This window comes from Ictidomys tridecemlineatus, chromosome 7, assembly GCF_052094955.1.
Source record: "Ictidomys tridecemlineatus isolate mIctTri1 chromosome 7, mIctTri1.hap1, whole genome shotgun sequence".
NCBI lineage: Eukaryota > Metazoa > Chordata > Mammalia > Rodentia > Sciuridae > Ictidomys > Ictidomys tridecemlineatus.
The window spans coordinates 149,245,616-149,268,225 of NC_135483.1; the positions used below are offsets into that span (position 1 = coordinate 149,245,616).

The window sequence follows — 22,610 nt, forward strand, 5'->3', positions numbered from 1 at the left end:
TTATTTGTTGACTCATGCATACCACCTAGTCTAAATCTTTTGGAAGCCCTCATGATAGGAACAGTTTACCTCTTCTAATATCCAAAGACATATGTTATTTGTACCTGGTTATTTTTATATGTGGCATTCTAGTTATGATGTATAAATTACAGCCTGAATAGACTATCTCCCCTAAAAGCTTTGAAAGTTTAGGGGGAAAATTTAACTTTTAATATTTGTATATGCACCATATTTCTAGACAAGAGTTTGCAAATAGTAAGCGTTTAAGCCCCCTGGTGTACTGGCACATTCTTATAAACCCAATGGCTCCCTGAGGCTGAGTCAGCCTCAGCAACTTAGGGAGGCCCTAAGCAAATTAGTGAGACTCTATCTCAAAATAAAAAGGGCTGGAGATGTAGCTCAGTGGTTAAGTACCTCTTGGTTCAGTCCCGAATACGCCCCCTTCCCAAAATGTATTTAATAAATATTTCATTAGAGAGCAAATTCACTCCCTGACAAAACTAACACCAATTTTTGAATAGAGCGTCTCTTCTGTAAGATTTGAAATTTCTGAAGGAAAAATTCAAGTTTCCATATTTATATATGAACCATGTTTCTAGATAGGAGTTTGCAAAAAAATGGTATAATACTAAACATTTAATAAATATTTATTTAATAGGATGCAATCACTGTCTGAAAAAAAAACCTCATACATCATTTTTTTATTTGTCTAGCTCTGATTTCCCAGATTCTCCAGCTTTTCAATGCCCCACCAAGTTGAAATACACCAAGCACCAAATGTGTCATGACATTTTCCATCAAACATGATTTATTTGGCAATCATACATAATAGGGAATGCAGGGAATTACAGCATACTAAAAACACAAGAATTTTAGGTTGTCATGTTGAAAATTAAATTAAAAAGTCCTAGTTAAATAAAAAGGCATATGGGCTTACAAGATATATATGTTGGGAAGCTGCGAATAAGAATGCAAAGCAGGACATTCAAGGTGCAGCAGCCTAACCCATTAGTCTGTCTCTTCAGCATGAACTCCACACCGATGCCTGCAAGAAGGAAGGGCACAGGTGACCTCCAATCTGACTTCCTGCTGATTAGTGTGCCAAATTAGCTGTTTTACAGAGAAAGAGAGAGAAAGAAGAAAGGAAGAAACACAGAAGATAAAATGGCAAAGTAGGGGAGAGGAGCAGGGAATGTGGGAGATAGAGAGGAAATTCTGAAAAGAAAGTTCATTGAGCACTGGGACACTTCTGAAGTGGACAGTCTTGCCCCACTGCCTCTGCGAGCTCAGTCACAGTGCTTGGCGGGCCACATAACCTGGAATGAAGCTAGTGCCCATACAGAGACATTGATAAATCCTTTATATTCCTCTCTTTCACAATAACAACATATAGAGATCTTAAAATATTAATTGGAACAGAGTGGCTATATTTCCTATGCCATTGGAGAAGCAGGGTTTCAATTTACGCTTCCCTCTATAGCTTTACTGAAAGACAACTGGCTCAAATAGGAATAATTAGTAATTACACTTCCCAAGCAACCAGATTCTATTTTAAATGCAGAATATTTTCCAGACAGTAAGTAGCTTGTTTTTAAAAAAGACATTAAAAGCAGTAGTTACAATTTCTCCATAAATAGAAATAAAAAGTCCATTTTTAATGGACAAAAAGTCACCATGATGTACATTTCCCTAAATTTTCCCCAACACATTATTATAGATCAATCTTTACCGACTTACATTTAAAATATCAATTGCATTGTAATGCCTATGATACAATTCCATTATTTTTAGCTGTGTCTCTGCACAAGATTCAGATGAAACTAAAAGACCTATTCACAGAACATTTAAAAGCATTTTATACAGTTTAGACACAAAAATATCTTAAATTACAATGATGCATACTAAATATGCATATAGAGTATGGCTTACACATTAAAAGAGATCTAAGTTGTGAGTTATAAAATCTCACTACTTAGTTTTAAAAGCTTCTGATTGTACCAATTTCTAAAGTATTGCTTAGCATTGTGGAACCCAGGAAGGAAGCAGGTGCAAGAGGCAACTCATGGAATGGATGGACCCTCCTTTGTGCCATTTAATTGATGACTCTTCTTGATTCTTTCCATCCAGTCTCCACCTTTCACAAGAGTAAATTCACTTAGACTTTACAATCGTTGAAATGTTTGTACAGTGAAAAGTTACATCACCTAATTGTGCTTGACCTTTCTTGTCAGCTAATAACAAATAAAGGTAGTTCTCAAAAGGCGTTGCACATGCTCAGGCAAAACATGACAAGGAAGCAGAACTTCTAAGGGTGGCAGTTAGTTTTTGTTTAGTAAAATTAAAAAGTCACATCAAATAATTATCTGTACAGAAAAGTGTGGACTTCCATTTCCATAGACATTTTTAAACACACACACACACACACATACACACACACACAAACACGCACACTTCTTATCTCTTATCCCTTGACCTGTAATATTTTTTTTTTTACATCCTTATGGGATTAACACCACAGCAGGCAAACTCCATTCTCCCTTTAAGTGTCTATTGGAAACAATGGCTGATGCTTCTTGTTATCAGGATCTGTTGGTAGTATGTGGCTTGCAAAGTGACCATACCCATGTAGATGATGCATTGGTACTTGGAAACCACAGTGATGGATGCAGGCTGGTCCACTGGTTTCAGGGGAAGGCTGCACTGCTATTTCCTTGCTAAAGATTTACAGTGAGGTGTTCCTCATCAGGCCATCAAGCTCAGCTTAGATGTTCCACTGTTGCCTTAGGGCTTCTACTAGTTTCCCCGGAAACTCCAACTCTCACTTGATTCCCAAGCAGTTAAAATATGCAGGACAATCTAAAGAGCCTGTTTCCCCAACACTGCAAAAGAATTTTCTTCCATAGCTTTGTTTCTTTTTTTCTTTTCTTTAACTTAAGATCTTGAAAACATGTGTAGTTATAGCATTCTGCATAAGACAGTGCAAGAAACATTTTTTAATGCTTTGTCTTCTGCTTGCATATTGCACAGTCACTATGTCTGGGCTAGAAGTGATGAGCATTTAAAACTGTCCAATTCTTGAATTAAAATTTCTCTGGCTTGATTGAAGAAGGCCAAAATGCAGAGGAAAACCAATAGCTGAAACACAGGCCAAAAACTTCGATAGCAACTTGAGGGTATTTACTTGGCTAGTTACTAGTTTTGAAATTTATGTTCTTTTTCCTTTTATAGGAATTAAAATGGCCTCATCTAATTGTATGTTGAAAGAAGAGAATATAGCTTTGTGGAAAGTTGAGGATTAGGATGGTTTTAGTGCTGATTTCATTATCCTGAAATAAAAATCAAATGAAAATTAAGATCAGAAGAGAAGGGGCTGGGGTAGGCATTTGGGTAGATGTTAATCAGAGGATACAAAATTTCCGTTAGACCTGATAAGTAAATTCAAGAGATATATTATATACCATGGTTACAACAATATGAATAACAATAGTGTACTGTATTCTTGAAAATTGCTAATAGATTTTAAGTCTTCATGCCACAAAAAGTAAGAATATGAGGCTATACATATACTAATTCATTTTAATTATTTTAAAATAACACCTTGTATGTGATAAATGTGCACAATTTTTATTCATTAATGAAAAGTAAAAAAAAAATAGAGATCATGATTCAGTCATGATCAATTACCATGTAGTAATTTTACATTGTACTTTATTTATTTGGTCAAAAATATGGGATTTATCAGCATATGATAGATAATTGTTTTGGAATTCTTTCTGGTTTTATTATCTTCTCTCTGTAATTTTTTTTCATACAATGAATGGTTATCTGTACAAATGTGTGGGTAACCTGTATTCCTCACACACAATTTCTGGAAAATTGTTCACAAATATTCCATACATATCAAAATGCTTAGGGAATGCTGACCCTAAAGTCCTTTTTTTTGAAGCTACATAATTAATGTACACTGACTTGGATATATCCTATAGGAAAGAATCTTGTTTAATATTGTTTCACTCAGTTTTCTAATGATAATCATTTGACAACAAAACTCTGTTATTTGAAACACCTGTAGTACTTCACTGCATTAGTTTTTCCTGAAGTAGACTCTGTCTCTCTCATTTATATATATATCAGGACCTAAGGACTCTTCTGCAATGACCATGGACTTGAAAGGTAATAAATGCATAATCTGGATGGAGGATATGAAAAAGGAATGTTGTAGCTAATATGTGATAATATATTGTAACTGTTAATTATGGAGATTGGTTTTAGTTGCTGAGCCACTTTGTGTCTTAATTTCTTTGCAAGCTGCATATATAAAATAACTTTCACTAACTGTGGAACTGTTGAAAGGGCTAATTGAGATAATATATGTGAGATGTTCATCTCAGTGACAGTCTTAATGTCTTTGTAACTCAAGAACAAGGAAGGAATTGTCTGAAAAGCAAATCACATTTTAACTATTTTATATCCAAAATATATGAGGAACTAATAATAACCTCCCAGAGGCTTAGTATGGTGCCCTTGGCTTTTTCTCTTGCCTTCACCACCCAGCAGCAAGCATCATGATAGAACCCGGGTTTTGTTTATTACCATTTTTTACAAGACATTCAGACATGGCCACTGTGCAAAAAACCTTTCTTTTCTAAGGCCCAAGACAGGGATTCTCATTTTAGTGGACAGAAATATCAACAGATGGACTTATTAAAAATTCAGATTTCCAAGGCATCACACTCCCAGAGTCAATAATTTGGTAGACTGAAGGCAGGTCCTAAGAAATGAATTTTTTATAAGAAAACCACTAATGCATATGTCCTCTGAGTTTAGTGAACATGATATTTATTTCACAACATGTCATTGCTTTGTGTTTATCAGCAGGTATCAGCATTCATATTTCCTACCTGAAATAAAAATAGAAATCAGTACAAAAATTTATATTTCTGAGATAAATTAGAAATTAATATTCCCATAGACTATAGCTTATTATTTTCAAAAATCTAAAAGTCGAGTCTCTCTCTATATATATCTTTTATTTATGAAGTTTAAAATTTTAAAGTTAAGATAGACTGGAAATGGGGAGTTTTCAAAAAAACTGAAGACTGAAACGAGGAGTTTTAAAAATGAATCTAAGAGGAGCATTTATACAAGGCACCTTTGTCTCTAAAGGTATTCTACAACCTATTCATTTTAGAAATTAGGTTTACTACTAAAAAGTGAAGTTACCTCTCATATTTAAAGTGACAGAAGCCTTTCAGGTGCTTCAGACCTATGGATGTGCATCAGCATGTTTTTCTTCAGCCTTTATTAAGTCTTCTGAGTTCTTACGAAGATCAGATTCACCTAAAAAAATTAAGTAAACAAACAGACAAAACAAAAATTGGCCTTTGGAAAAACTTAATAAGGTCAGAAGATGGAAGAGATTTATAAAATGCTGAGACCGAGTTTTACAATGGATTTGGTAGTACATTCCTCCAAAGATATCAAACGTTTTCTTTTCAGCCTGTGGATCTACAGAGCATAACAAATCATCTTCTGGTGATTATGTAATTTTTGAAGCTAATCTGGGGATACAGAAGTGAAACAGAGGAGACATGTTTAAATATCTATTAAATCATGTGTATCAACTACATATGTTTTTCCTGAATATTTTTAATCAAAATGAATTCTTTTAAATATACCCTCTAATTACCAGTGTCTTTTTACCACATACTGATTAGTTGCTATAAATTTAAAACAAATGAGAATAAGAGATAAGCCATATTTAATATAAAATAATCTGCAAAAACAAACTAATAGAAATTATATTCTTGGATTCATTCAGCTTCTGTATACACTTGAGGAAAAAATCATTAGCATAGAAAATATTTCAAGACTTCTGGAAAATTTGTGGAACATTAATCAGAAATAGAGTTACAAAGAAAGATGTAAAAAAAGAAAAAATATATATATATATGAAAAATTCTGATTATGCAGAATACAAAATAAACAAAAAAGAAATTAAAATGTTAAGTCAATTACTCAAAATATCTTGATATTTCAGGAAATTTTAACGTATGATAGAATTCTTTTTCTAAAGCTTGAACGAAGGTAGTCTAAATAATTAAACTTTGCATGAATTAATTTTGAAATAATTCTTCCAACGTTTATTGTAAGAAGTTGACTCATCTGCCTCAGGGTTTGCTTGAGGTTAGACAAGAAGAGAGTATGTAATATGATGGAATAAATCACAAAGCAAATGTATGTATTCTTTTATCTGCACATTTTGCTTTATAATTCTATTTCTGATAAATTCTCTATAACTTTTCCAAAAGTTTGGGGATGTTTTCCACACTAATGATTTATTTTTTCCTCAAGGTTTATATAGAAGCTGACTGATTCCAAGAGCATGAATTTCATTAGTTTGTTTCTGCAGATTATATTGACTATGCCAGTCTCTTATTCTTATGTACTTCCAATGTATAGCAAGTGATCGATATGTGGTAAAAGACATCAGTTATTAGTGGATTTATGTCAAATATACTCAGCAGAGGAAATTATCTTCTGTTTCAGGATCAAAATGTCAGGTGGTCTCATAACTTTTCTGATCATTCTTAGATAATAAAAACCATCCTGTGATCACATTATGTTTTCAAAGTCTCAAATCGGACATTAGAAGGTCTGGTCACATGTATACATTGTAATAGTCAAATAAGACAATACTTCTTTCCCAACTGGGGTTTATTGCAGAACCCAGAAAATGTGCATGTTGGGAGCAGGTAGAGTTTGATTTTTTCACATCTTGCATCTTCTTTTCCAGCTGATGACTTTGGACTCCTGTGCCAAAAGGAAGAGTCAAGTTCCATTTGATCAGCATCATTTCTTAGATCTGGCAGGTGTGAACTGGCAGGTACCTGGAGCTGACTTCTTTTTCCTTTGACAACATTCATGATTTCTTCTTCAGAGACTTCTTGCCAAGGTCCATGGCTAGAAATTTCTCTCAGCTTCCAGAGAGCACAGAAATTCCTGGTTTCTTGTAATGTCCATCGCCCTTGGAAATTTGCCCGTACACTTCCAGTTTCTATCTGCTAACGCTGCATTACACAAACACGATGGGGCTCATTCGGCTCACATGATACTGTCTGGAGGCATGTATTCGCATGAACTGCTTAAGGAAAGGCTGAAACCTACACAGCATCTTCTCCATGTGCTCATCTGTCACCTATCGAACTCTTCAGTTCTCTTAGATAAGAACCAAATTCTATTACCAATGTTGTCTTTTTATTATTTTTTAAATTGCTGTATTTGAAATTGCTGGTTGGTTTGAAAAAAAACTTTTTTAATGAGAGAGGAAAAGCAGATACATTAAATATAATGACTCAAGAGGGCTAATTATTTGGGACTATTTATATCCATGGTTTCATGGTAATTCCTCTAAGAATTTCTTCTGTTTTTTTTTTTGTTTATTTTGTTTTTTGCCTTTTAAAAATTTGTTCTAATTAGTTATACATGACAGTAGAATGCATTTTGACACATCATACATAAATGGATTATACCCTCTCATTCTTCTGCTTGTCCATGATGTAGAATCACAGAGGTCATGTAGTGTGTGCTCGGAGGACCGAGCTAGCTAGCAATAAGCACCTCTTTGCTGTTTACTTCGATCTTGGTCTCTGTCTTTTGGGGGTCCCGAATTCAAGCATGACAAGAGTAATTTTGCACATACAATAGAAAGATCAATAATTAAATATTATGACCAACTCAATATAAGAGTTTTGCAGCACTGAAAACATATCTCTCTTTAAAACTGAAAAATTCCAGTTGTTTTCAAAGACACACACAAAATATTGACAAGCAATTTCATGACATCAGATTACTTTGGAAAATATTGAATTAGTGTTCTCCATAAAACCAAGTTCAATTGGAAGATGACGGATTAGAGTAAGGACACACTTCCCAGCAGTTTCTCATCACCAGACTTCCAAAGTTGGAAGACCACTACTCATTGAGGTTGGTAACTAAGGGAACTTACTGGACTGTAAAAGAAACCACAGAGACACAGAAAGTCAGAAACTTTGAACATAATATAAGAAGTAATGTAAGATATGTTCCAGCTGGGCAGGCAGTGGCCATGACAGGGTGATTGTTGAGGGGAATAGGAAGTGGAGAGTACAAGCAGTGAGAGAGGACAGCATGGCATATATATATAATTGGATTGGGGGAACCTGTGGAATAGAGGAGGAGGCTGATCTTAAGGGACCCAGAGTCTATGGACACTGATTCTGTGAAATTCCACCGAAAATTGCTTGGTCCACAGGCAAATAACAGCAGGAATCAGGGAACTGCCAGAATGAAGCCAGTTGCCAGCACAGGAACCATCTATAAGCACTGCGCCTTAGCAAACAGAGACAGATCAGGAACTTGTGAAGGAAGTTTTTAAATCTGAAATTTTCCATATTTAAAGAGAGAGATGTTTTCAGAAGTCTTCTATTTTGACCCCAGAGTGACTAAAATAGGCACAAAGAAAATTATGCCTGAAGCACACAAGCTCCCATTATTAAGGAAAGAGAGCTCCCTTTAAGGGTACTGATGTCCCAAAATGCCTATTGGGAAGAAGACTTCAGCTGACACACAGAGGTTTTGCACTCCAGGGCAAATACCTGGTAATTCATATTCATAGTGGTGAAAGTAAAACCTGCCGAGAGGTTTAGTCCCTACCCCTACAAGTGAATTTTATCAGAGCTTTCCAGATTCACATGTCCAGTAGAGAACAGCCTCTCTCCAGCAATAGAGGGCATGAATCAAATCTCAAATACCCACCAACAGAATTCCAAAGGTCAACCAAAACTAACCCTAATTACTGCAACTTCCAGTGTAGAACTCTGCACCTCCCCTGCTATAAGAATACACAATTTTTCAGCCCTTTCCAGTCTACCCCACCCTGTACTGGGAGACTGGAAGGTGAAAGCCTCTCCTAGCCAAGATAGGTGAGGAACACAAAGACACTGGATTTACCAACACACAGCCCTTGACCCAAGGATTACAGAACCCAAAATAAACACAAAGAATGAAAATCCATCCCTGCAAATAGTTTTGATCCCCTTATTGTAAATAAGCACTTTATTTCTCATTAAAAGTTTTTAAAAAATTCTCAACTCTTTTTACGTTTTTTCCTCCATATCCTCTCCATGTAGTTTTACTTGTTTCTAAAACTTTTTTTTTCAAATAGCATTTCAATGTATTTTATTATTTTTTACTTTTTTTCATTCTGCAAAATTTGGTTGTGTGTGTGTGTTTATGTGTGTACTTACTACATAGATTAAAAATATGTATATATTCATATAATTTTACTTTGTTTCTTACTCATCTGTTTATTCTTTAACCTTTATTTGAATTCGGTAAGGTATGAATATACATAGGTTTGGGTTGTTTTGATCTTACACTTGGTTATGTTTGTATCATGGTGTTTGTCCCTCTTAGTGCTCCTCTTCACTCTCTTCTCACACTATTAGCCAAACTGTCCTGTTCCCTCTTCCTTTCTTTTTTTTTTAAAGTTTTCTTAGTTATAGATGGCCACAATATCTTTATTTATTTATATATGGTGCTGAGGATCAAACCTGGTACCCCACATATGCAAGGCAAGCGCTCTAACACTAAGCCACAACCCCAATTCCCCCTTTCTTTCTTTTAAAATTTATTTTTATTTCAGTTTTTATTACCCCTTACTCACAGCCAACATCTGCTAACTACCTCTTGACTCTTCTCTGTTCAACTTTTTTAATATTTCAATTTTTTTCTTGCCTTTCTACCTTATTTGCTCTTCACTTAAGAAATTATAATGCCACTATTTTATAGAGTCATAGTTTATATAATTCCCCCCATTCATGTTGTTGTGATTATTAATACAGAAGACAACATAATAAACATTTAGATCACAGTTTTGTTTTTAATTGTTGGGACTAATGTTAAATACTGATGACCCCACCATTCCTATAATGGTGGCAATTAGTGTTATAGATGTAAAAATAGACAATAAATATTTATCTTAAGGCTACTTCTGTTGCTAAAACTAGCACTATTCCTGGATCCTCCTTCCCCAAAAAGGAGCTGGAAAGTTATTGGGACACTTCACTTTCAGATAGTAGAGAAAATACTGCCTGCTACCAAGCAATACCACATCTCAGCTAAGTAGCAGCAAATCTCACACAACACATAATCTAACCCCAGATAAGCTTTCAAGATTACTTTGGGGAACAAAAACCTCAAACCAACAACTAGGCTCCAAGGAGGAACAATCATAAAGGGACCTCAGCACTCTCCCCTGGATATCTTCTCATACATCAAAATAAGGGAAGCCCAAGAATAACAACAACAACAGAAGGAAAACACTCATAAAAGAACTCATCTACAAGAAGGGAAGGGGAATCCATTTCAATTGATGTATAAGTTCAAGATCTCTGAAAACATGAGGAAAGAGGCAAATAGGTCTCCCCGTAACATTTACAATCCTCAACAAATGATCTCACAGATATGGAAATGGATGAAATTCCAGGAAAAAAAAAGATCACAAAAAGCTGATTGTTAAAGTACTCAACAAACTAAAATACCATCTAAGGAATGAATTAAGAGAGCAAATAGAGGAGATGAAAATGTTATAAAGTGTAATAAAGAAAATAGAGATATTGAAAAGAAACCAATCAGAAATGGAAATGAAAGAAAAAAAATGAATCAAATTAAAAATTTATTTGAAAGCATCACCAACAGATCTTCAGGCCTTGAAGACAGTGTATATAAACTTGAATACTCAGCATGCAATAAAGAAACAAAATGAAAGATGGAGATCAGAATACACAAGAACTCTGGCATAGCACCAAGAGAACAAACCTGAGAGACACTGCGATAGAAGAAAACATGGATACACAGACTAAAGGTACTAAGAACATCTTCAATGAGATGGTAACTGAAAAAAATCCCCATATCAGAAATAAGATAGACATCCACATACAGGGGGTATATAAGACCCCACATAGACAAGATTAGAATAGAACTCTGAAATACACATCATAATCAAAATGCCTAACAGACAAAATAAGAAAAGAATACTAAATCTATGAAAGAAATCTGTGAGGACAAATTTAGTGGCAAATAAATAAGGCTCACTTCTGATTTCTTAGCTCAGACCTTAAAATCAAGGAGGGCCTAGAATGAGACATTACAAGCTCTAAAAAAAAAAAAAAATGCCAATGAAGAGTGCTATATCAAGAAAAAAGCTCTCTTTGAAAATCAGTGGGGATACAAAAACCTTTCACAACAAATATGAACTAAAAGCATTCATGACTACTAAACAAGCAATACAAAGAATACTCAAACTGCATAGAGAGGTACCCCCAAATAAATCTCCAAACTCTCAAATAGTTGAAGATCATTAAAAGATCAACCAACTAAATAAAAATTAATACATAATTAAATATAAGCAAACTCAAATGGCAGAGAACTACAAAAACATGTCCATAATAACACTGAATGTAAATCTCAACACCCCAATTAGAAGACACAGATTAGCAGAGTGGACCAAAAACCAAGATCCAACTATATGCTATTTGCAAGAGACACAACTCATAGGCAAAGATACTCACAGGCAGAAAGTAGAAAGATGGAAAACATGCCATGCAAATAGAATCCAAGAAATAGCAGAAATGGCTATTCTTATATCTGATAAAGCAGATTTCAAGAAATTAATCAGAAGAGACAAAGAAGGTTTACAATGTCCTGGTAATATGAAAAATCCAACAAAAAATAAAACACTAACAGACCCTTACAGAATAATTAATACCAGTTTTTCTCAAATTATTTCATGAAATTGAAATGGAGGGAACACACCCAAATACATTCTATGAAGCCAGTACAACACTGATACCAAAACCAAAGACATATCAAGGAAATATAATCATAGAAAAATATCCTTGATGAACATAGATGTAAAAATCCTTAAAAAAATATTTACAAACTACATTCAAAAACTCATCAAGAAGATGATCACTATGATCAAGTAAGTATTTCATCCCAGGATACAAGGTTGGTTCAGCCTATGCAAATCAATAAATGTAATTCACCAAAAGGACATGTATCATGATCATCTCAATAGATGCAGAAAAGACCTTTGATGGAATTTAGTATCTTTTTTGTGGTAAAAATGTTAGGAAAACTAGGGGTGGAAGGAACTTGCCACAACATTATAAAGGGGCATCACAAAACCTGATCTGAAATTATACCACAGAGCTGGAGCAACAAAAATATCATGATATTGGCATCAAAATAGACATGAAGACCAATGGAACAGAATATAAGACACAGGGATGAACCCACAAAATTATAGCCATCTGATACTAACAATGGTACCAAACATGTATGTTGGAGAAAATAGCCTTTTTAACAAATGATGCTGAGAAAACTGGATATCCATATGTAGAAGAATGAAACTAGGTCACCATCTCTCACCCTGCACAAAAGCCAAATAAATATGGACCTCAAACTTAGAAATTAGAGTAGAAATCTTGTAAGTCCTAGAATAAAAGCATAGGATTAACCCTCCATCAAATTGGTGTAGGCACTGACTTCCTTACAAAATCCCTAAAGCTCAGGAAATAAAACAGTTTTCTTTTTCTTTTTTTCCCCAAGATGGTAGAATAGAGGAAGTCTCTTCCCTGGCTGCTCCATGGGGTGAAGCCAAGAAAGCAGACAGGCAGCTTCTCAGCAAGATGGCTGAACAAAGAAAAGATAGGACTTTGCTGGAATTTAAAACTGGACATTTAAAGCAGATCAGGCACTCAGGAGATTGGATATAATAAGAAAGAAATCCCCAGTGGCACAGCTGTTGCCATGGCTGGGCCCTAAGCAGCATCCAGAAGGGTCCCTCCTCTAGCAAAGTAGAGGGATAAGGGAATTTAAGGGACCCACACTTTTAGGAGACCTGAGGCCTGTCTGGGAGTGGAACATTCAGGGGTCAAGAACATTGCCTGACTAAACTGAAAGGGGCACTGCACAATATCCTTGTCCAGGAAAGAAGCTGCCATCTCTCTAGGTGTCTTATGGAGGACAGAGGAAGGAACCATATTGCAGCCATGGTGCTGGGGGCTGGCAGCTGAGGGAGCCAGAAACCTGAGTTTGGCCTGAAATACAGACCCAGAAAACACACACTGCATGACAAGAGTGTGCTTAGGTGACTAGGAGAAAATTAAATACAGAGAGAGCTTTATACAAGGGACAACTGGTTATGGAAACCCACCGAGCTCCACCAATCTGGCTGCTTGGAGGACCAGCTGGGAGAGATGTCTTGGCCTTGGAGGTGTGCTATTTTAAAATTTCCAGACCCATTGGCATTCAGCAAAGAGCCTGGAGCCCACTTAAACCTATACCCTGTCTCCAGGAACTCTGCCTACCAGATTACCTCTCTCGCTCCAGCAATCCAGCGGGGGGAACATCACAATCCAGATGACCCCCACCTAAAATTTCTGAGAATAGAAGCTGAGAATCTTCTGAACTCCAATAGAAAGAATTCTTTAACTTTGCATCAAGAATTTATTTCCTCTTCTTGTTTTTATTTTTCCCACCTCCCCCCCCCTGCCATTTCCTCTGTTTAATTGTGACCTTAATGGTACATGGACATTTATAATACTCATATTTATTTTTTTCTCATTTACAGCATTTTTGAAGCCAGTTATATTTTATGGATCAACAAGATTCCAAAAGTGCAAGAAGTAAAATTTTAAAAAATCAATAAATGGTATTATATCAAACTAAAAAGTTTCTTCACAGCAAAGAAAACAACCAAGAACATAAAGAGAGAGTCTACAGAATGGGAGAAAATGTTTGCCACCTGCGCCTTAGATAGAACATCAATCTCAGGATATATACAGAACTCAAAAAACTTCCACCTGCGCCTTAGATAGAACATCAATCTCAGGATATATACAGAACTCAAAAAACTTAACACCAAGTAAACAAATAACCCAATCAATAAATGGGCAAAATAACTGAAGACTTTACAGAAGAAGAAATATGAATGGTCAACAAATATATGAAAAAAATGTTCACTATCTCTAACAATTATAGAAATGTGAATCAAAACTAAGATTTCATCTCACTCCAGTAAAAATGGCAATTATCAAAAGCACAAGCAACAATAAATGATGGCGAGAATGTGGGAGAAAAGGAACACTCTTACATTGTTAGTGGGTCTGCAAATTGGTGTAACTACTCTGGAAAACACTACAGAGATTCCTCAGAAAATTTAGAATGGAACCTACATTTGGCTCAGCTATCCCACTCCTTCACATATACCCAAAGAACTTAAAATTAGCATACCATACTTACACGGCCACATTAATGTCACAGCAGCTCAATTCACAATAGCTAAGCTATGGGACCAACCTAGGTGCCCTTAAATAGATGAATGGATAAAGAAAATGTGGTACATATAAACAATGGAATATTTCTCAGCCATAAAGAAGAATGAAACTATGGCATTTCCTGGTAAATGGATGGAACTCCAATCCCAAGAAACCAAAGGCTAAATGTTCTTTCTGACAATATGAATGCTGACTCTTAGTGGGTGTGGTAAGGGGAGTGAGGAGTGGTAGTTCACCAGGTGTCACAGGAGGGAATGTGGGGAAGGGATGGGGGTTGGGCATGGGAAAGACAGTAGAATGAATTGGACATAACTTTCCTATGTTCATATATGAATACACAACCAGTCTGACTCCACATCATGTATAATCACAAGCATTGGAAGTTATTCCATGTATGTATGATATGTCAGAATATATTCTACTGTCATGCATAACTAAAAAGAACAAACAAAAAATTAAAAAATTAAAGAAAAAAATTAAACCAAGAATCAATGTGTGGGATGTCATCAAATTAAAAAGCTACGCCACAGCAAAGGAAATGAGTACAAATGTGAAGAAAGCTACAGAATGGTAGAAAATCTTTCCCCAGGCTCCTCTGACAGAAGGCTAATATTCAGAATATATAAAGAACTCAAAAAAGTTAACACCAAAAGAAAAAATATATATATGGGCAAAAGAACTAAAAAAATTCTCAAAAGAAGAAACACAAATGGTCAAATATACATATATATGTATATATAAATACATACATACATACACACACACACACACACACACACACATATAACTTCAACATCTCTAGCAATAAGGGAAATGCAAATCAAAACTAATGAGAATTATCATTCTCATTCCAATGAGAATGATAATTATCAAGAATACAAATAATATCCAGGCAAGGTGATGATTGTCTATAATCTCAGTGGTTTAGGAGGCTGAGGTAAGAGGATTGCAAGTTCAAAGCCAATCTCAAGAATTTAGTGAGGCCCTAATCAATTTAGAAAGACCCTGTCTCAAAATTTAAAAAATAAAAAGGGTGAGGGATGTTGCTCAGTGGTTAAGTACTCCTGGGTTCAATCTCTGGCACCAAAAAAATAAAAAATAAATAAATAAAGATAAAAAAGAATACAAATAATAACAAATTCTGCTGAAGATATGAGGAAAATGTGCCCTCTTTACATAGTTGGTGGGAGTGCAAATCAGTGCAACCACTCTGGAAAGCAAGATGAAGATTCCTCAAAAAATTAGGAATGGAACCACCATATGATCTGGCTATCCCACTCCTTGCCTTGGTATTTATCCAAAAGAACTAAAATCAGCACATTTTAGTGATATAGACCCTTTAATGTTTATAGAAGCCCAATTCACAATAGCCAAATTATGGAATAACCCAGATGCCTGTCAATAGATGAATAGTCAAGCAAATGTGGTATATATACACAATGGAGTTTTACTCAGCCATAAAGAAGAACGAACTTACAGCATTTGCTGGCAAATAGATGTAAATGGCGAACATAATACTAAGTGAAATAAGCCAGACTAAGAAAATCATTGGTTAAATGTCTTCTGTCAATGTGGAAGCTAGTGCAAAATAAGGGAAAGAAGGTGAGGTGGGGAATATCATAAAGATAAAAAAAAAATCAGTGGAATAGAAGCAAATCAAGAGGGAGGGAGAAGAAATGGGAAGGGAGGAAATGTGGAAACAATTTAACAAAATCATGTCATGTGCATATGTCCTGTGCATATGTAAATATACCACAAGAAGTTTCATCTTTATGTATATGAGATGTAGAAAGCACCAATCAAAATGAATAAGTAAGCAAGCAAAAGAAAGATCAGTAGAGGAAGGAGAACAGGGGATGGAGGCGGGAGGAAAAGTAGGGAGAACAGGGACTGAAATGGTGTAAAACAAATTTCATGCATGTATGATTTTATCACAATGAATCCAACTTCTGTGTTTAACTATAATGTCCTAATATAAAGATGTTACATTACTTTAATTTTTAATCATAGAAGCCTTTATAATAACTTGGGTAATGTGACTTGTAAGTTATTCTTAGCCTTTCATAGAAATCAGTCACATCCTTTTGAAATATCAATCTTCTTAAAATGAAGAAATTATTTGCCTATTTCAGTCCATTAAAGACCATTTTAGATGACCTTCATAGCCCAGAGCTCGTCTATGTAATAACCTTGGGAAACATGTATATAGTCCAAAGTTTCAATCATTTTTGAATCATGGCTCCCTCTTTAGGTCTGCTCAAAAATAGTATTTACAAATGATATACATATGACTACAGAGGTTTCTATTTACAATAAAATATTGCTATTGACATATTTTAGTGAAACTAGTGATATACTTTGGTAATAAATGGGCTTCTTTGTTGATTCTTTAAATAACAAAGTCTAACTTCAGTCTATTACATATACTATTTTGAAATAGTATGATTTCAAGATCTCTCCACTAAATGTATTATGAAAATATCTATGATTCCTACTTATGACTACAAAGGACATAAATTCCTATTATGTACTATAAATGTTAATGTGTACTGGTGTGTACAAATGATGGATGCGCTAAATTTCTGTTAAAGACTAATTTTTAAAAATCGTTTAAAAAATTTTTTGTTCTTTTTAGATACACATGATAGTAGGATGTATTTTGGCATATAATACTAAAACATTTTTTTTCATGATAGTACATGATAGACTCCATCTACATAAATCTGGGCTAAAACTTTGTTCTAGTCTCACTTGATTATAGGAAAGAAATACACTCAGAACAATTAAGTGATTTCTTTCAGTGTAGACCACAAATAGATAACCTGAAGTCAAAGCATTTGGCCTTCAATTCAACAAGATCAGTAACACAACCATGGAATTTCATTTTACCAAAGGGATTTACAAGCTCACATATATAGGAAGTTACTCCTTGGAAATGAATTCATGGGGACTGTTCAAAGCAAGTGCAGAGAAGCTTGTTTGTCAGACAGGAAAAAGGTGATGAAGTAAAAACGCTCCATTGGTTTGGTTCATCTCAAAGACTTTTAGTTGTTTATCTAAACCAGTTTAAAAAGTTTGAACTTACAAAAACAATTTATAAAATGATGGCTTTGCTTTATAAATAGCCTAAATTCAGCAGGTGTAGTGAGACGATGGTGGAGAGACAGACCTACCAAAACCAACAGAAATCCCCTAGCGTTAGCTAATCAAGCTCTTAGATTGCAATCTTAGCTCACTTTTGTGATCTCAGAATCATGGTGTTATTTGTAGGTGGCATAAATAATACTTGCAGGGAATAAATCAGGGCATACTATCAAGAGACATTGGAGACTCCAGTTCTGCAATCATGATATCATTGACTAACTATTTGAAAATAATCAAAATAAATTATTATACAATTGATAATAGAGAGCATTTTTTGGCATGTTTTCTGCAAGGGAAGATAAAAGAGAGGAAAGCATGTCTGTCTTTTATAATTTTGTTCCTTATTTCTTCTTCTTTTCCTTTGCCTTCTCTTTCTCCTCCTCCTTTTTTTTGTGAAAACTAAAACCATTTATAATCTTCACAAAGCTGAATATGTAACTCTCACCCAATATTTTTGATAGAAGAAAGATCTAGCAACTGCTAGACTTAAGTATAATTCAAAATTCTATAAGTCTGTACATATTCCTAATGATATTCTGTTAATATTCCATAAAAATTTGTGCTCTACAGTGAATTAGAGTTACCAATTGCCAAAAATGTTGTATTCATTTTTATAACAATTGTTCTCAACTTCATGTCAACAAATTTTAGAGGGTTTAGAGGGTTAGCACTCATGTAAAGCAACCAAGATAGGAATCAATCTCACATATCTAACCATTCTTTCACCCCAGATGAGAAAGAATATGTTTTTTCAATATTCCTATGTGCCTTTTATTGCTCTTCTATGAACATGTACTTCTCTGGCTTTGCTGGCATGAGGAGGGGTTATCTGAAGGGCTGTGTAAAGCATCTTATAGTTTTTGATAACAGTGCTTATCTTGGATGTATATGTAAGTTGTTCCTGTTGAAATATACTTGTAAATTTATGCTTTAAAATAAGAGCACTTTCAGCAATCAGATACAGTTTACTTTAAAACTTTTGGACAGGATTTTGGGGAGTGGTGGAACTTGTAATCTATGAAGACTTGTATAATGGGATACCTCTCATAAGTTGTTGAGGATACGCTGTGGGAACTCTATTGTCTCTGTATCAAACTAACAACATAGCTATATCTTAATGTTGTTGTGCTGCATTTATTTTATGAGACTTCTATTTCCCACTGGTGTCCATAGGCTTTCCTTATTGGTGAACTTACTCATTATATTTTATAGCAACCAAAACTAAGATAGAAGGGTGATGTGGGAACACAGGGCCCTTCTGAATGAACCCCATGACCAGAGGGATAAGCTAGTGTCATTAAGTGATCCTCAGATTGTATTTCTCTCATTACCTCCACAAAGTTTTCCGATATGAATAAATATTAGTGCAAGGTTTCCAAAATCACTTATTAGCTGCTGTCTTGTTAAAGGATGGGCCTAGCTTGTTTCAAAGATGACTTTGTAATAAAGTTGCAGCATTAGATCATTGAAACCTTTCATCATTGCTTTTTCTTTCCCCTCCAGTTTTTGTAATCTTTCTTTTAAAGAACGAACAAAATATGGAAATTAAATATATATGAGAAAAATACCAGCTTTCAGCTAAAGGTAATTATTTGCATGATTTCTAAGAATTGTCTAGATTCCTATAATTAATGAGGAAGCATTACATTAGCCAGATATGAACAATATTTAGTTATAGAAAAAGCAAAGTTCAGAAAGTTGAAGAGTTTTAGTAGTATATATAAAGTCTAAACCTAAGCATACCTGAAAGGATTACAACTAAAATGGCAATATTTTTTTTCAGAAGAACTGGATTGCCATAAACCAAATCTGCTGGGTTAGCTAAATTTTCGAGGTCTACAGAACACTCTTATTTTAGAATTATTTTCTTTCCCTTAGTATTTGTGCTGAACCACAATTAACAGCTGGTGTCTTAAGTGGCAGAATCCTTGGCACAGAATATGTTTAGAATAATGTAGTTCAATTACAGCTTTACAAAGTATGCAGCTGCATCAAACATCCACAACAACTCAATTCCATCTCTTCTTCCCTTATGCAGACACTTGGCTGGAGTTTAGAAATTTTGGGGGAGACCCCCTCAAAAGGTAATCTTGATTGATTGATTAAGAAAGGTAAGTGATAGAAATCACTCTTGTAGTAAGATCTAATGACCATAAAGCAATTCCCTCAATTGACTCATGGAATTGTCCCTATAAATGTATTTTGTCATGAGTTAAACATAATTTCGTATCAAAATTGTTATGAGCAAGAATATTTTCTTGTAGTTCACTTCTTTAAGCTCTCCACATAGTCTAAAGACAAATGTGAACTTAGGAGAATTACTGTAGAAAGTACCAAGTTCTAAACACTTGACATACATTGACTATTTCAACTTCATAACACTCTTATATCTTATTTTTATGCTCCTCACTTTACAACTGAGACAACTGAAACACAACATATTAAATAAATTGTTCAAAATTATATAACTAATAAACAATGATACAGAATTTAAAAAGATAATATTGTTCTAGTATTCCATGTCTTCACTCCATACTATGCTGTCTCCCTGATTGTAATTTAATTCCTATTAGATTTTTGTCTTTCCTGAGCATATGTCTTTTTGGAATTAAATTTTATGATATATTAAAACCAATTTTTTTCCAGAGTCACAGAGTGGGAATAAATGTAATTCTTTTTGAAAATATACTCTTCAATATTAGACATAGCCATTCTTTCTTAGCTCATTAATTCTTGGAGCATTCCTCCTACTTCAGTACAATTAATCATTAAATCAGTTTTGAGGGAATCCAAGGAAAAGAATTAAAAAACACTTTAAAATATTTAAAAGGATTTCTCTGGAGGAAAATAATGTGACTAATCTTAAACTGAATTATATATATAGTGGAAAAATTTTATGGGCTGGGGATGTGACTCAAGCGGTAGCGCGCTCGCCTGGCATGCGTATGACCCGGGTTTGATCCTCAGCACCACATACAAACAAAGATGTTGTGTCCGCCAAGAACTAAAAAATAAATATTAAGAATTAAAAAAAAAGAAAAATTTTCAAATCTAATGAAAACAGTACATTAAAACACTTTATCCCTGCCATTCACTCCCACTATAACATATACATTACTTGTTTTTTTTCAAAAAACCATTTTATTTATTTATTTTAATGTGGTGCTTAAAACCAATGCCTTACATATGCTAGAAGGAGTGCTCTACCATTGATCCACAACCCCTGCCTCTGCATTACTTATTAGATATCTGTCCCTTAAAGGTTTTAGGAATCATTTTTTTAAATATATATTTTTAGTTGTAGATGGACACAATACCTTCATTTTGTTTATTTATTTTCATGTGGTGCTGAGGATTGAATCTAGTGCCTCACACATGCTAGGTAAGTGCTCCACCAGTGAGCCACCACCCCAACCCCATGAATCATTTTTAACGGTAGAGAACCATTAAAGCATTTTTCAGAAGAACAAAAAGTAGAATTAATAAAAAAGATAAGTGAATGTTATGAAATTCACACTATGTTTTAGACATTTTAGAAAAGGGACTGCCAGAGTGAAAATACGTGGGTGGCTTTATTGCAGAAATAACAAATTATTGACTGGCTGCTCAAGGAAAATGTATTGTCACTCACCATATCATCTCAGCAAAGAGAAATGCCACAAAATACTATTTAAACTGATATTGAATAGTATAAAGATGCTGATGTAAACATCAGATGAATCGGTTCCACACCAGTTGAGCCAGGTCAGTTGAGGAATTTGCAGCTGATGTTTTTGGTAGTTCATGATGTTAACTGAGCAATCTGCAAAAATGTGTTCCCTTACTCACACACAGCCAGGTAGATTTCCAGCAAGAGTATTGAAAGTGCCAAGTCTTTTGGTCAGAACAGAGCTGCCATCATGCACGAGATTTTACTTAAAGGTGTTTACGGATAGCAAAACTTACACTTCCATGAATTGAATTTTTTTTCTGAAAAAAGAAAAAAGTACTCATCTTAACAATCTAGAGAAATGTTGTCAGGAAGTTGTGAAAAAAATGTTTTAATTAGCTTTATAATCAGCTATGTTTGTAGGGGTTACTATGATAAAATTATAAATATAAATTATGTATTTTTCTAATTTTAAATATAATTTGAAACTTTTGCTACTGAAATTTTTTGTTATCCTTGCACTCATCAGTAGTAATCTTGACATGATTCTTTAAAAAAAAATATGTAATTCAATTAATTTTTCTCTTCACTTGAATTGTTGCCTGGATTCCTAGGGAGCTCAACTAGCATAGAGATGCTCAGTATCCTAATAAAAGAAAATCTTGAAAGATATTAGTATTGTCTACTTACAAATAGTATACAGATTTCTGGATGTAGAATTATACTCTATAAGGAGATAGCAGTCTATCTGATTTCTTTTTAAACATAAAAAAATAAGATTATATACCCTTTTTTTTTCACCAGAAAATGACTTTTTTCTATTGATCTTATATAATCTAACTTCAATCACCTTCCTTATAGAAGTACAGAGCTAGATGAGTGAATGTGCTTATATAGACTACAACATGATTTTCAGGTATGCTAGTCTTTAATCTCCTGAGAAAGCATCTAGAAAATTATTAAGACATTGCTATTGTCTTACAAGTTATAATCATGACTGACAATATCATTCTTTGTAATTTAATATAAATAATATTACAAGCATTTTTAATAATAAATTTGTAGCTACATAAGCATTATGATAAACTATAAAATGACAAATTTGGCTGAATTTGGGTTTTAGAACACTTCTGAATGTATCGAATGTATCGAAGATTAGATTTCTTTTCTATTTTCAAGACTTTATATTGACTCCATTTCTAGTTTGGGATAGTTACAGAAATATGTTTTAAGGAAAGAATATTATACTCTTAGAAATATACTCATACATAAAAAGTTATAAGAAATACTTATATTATTCATTTGTGAACATATTTTGTATATGAACATAGTCTTTGTCATAAGTTCTGAATGATCAAATTAAATCAGCAGCATTAGCTGAAGTTGTTAATCATAATAATGAGGGTTCTCAGAGAAAGTTAAAAAATCATCTA

At 34.2% G+C, this 22,610-nt stretch overlaps 1 protein-coding gene across 6 annotated transcripts in view; it reads right to left on the reverse strand.

The window, feature by feature from the left end:
• Positions 1-790: 790 nt before the first annotated feature.
• Pde1a (phosphodiesterase 1A) overlaps positions 791-22,610 on the reverse strand; it is a 322,491-nt gene continuing 300,671 nt past the window's right edge. For 5 of the 6 annotated variants that reach the window (XM_040294552.2, XM_040294555.2, XM_021725976.3 and 2 more), the window contains 2 exons: positions 5,224-5,340; positions 791-3,326 (listed from right to left, as the gene is read on the reverse strand). In XM_040294552.2, the coding sequence (XP_040150486.1) occupies positions 5,267-5,340 (74 nt within the window). In that variant the 3' untranslated portion in view covers positions 791-3,326; positions 5,224-5,266. Of the gene's footprint in view, positions 3,327-5,219; positions 5,341-22,610 lie in introns of those variants that run through there. The other variant, XM_078017702.1, reaches the window with a different exon arrangement.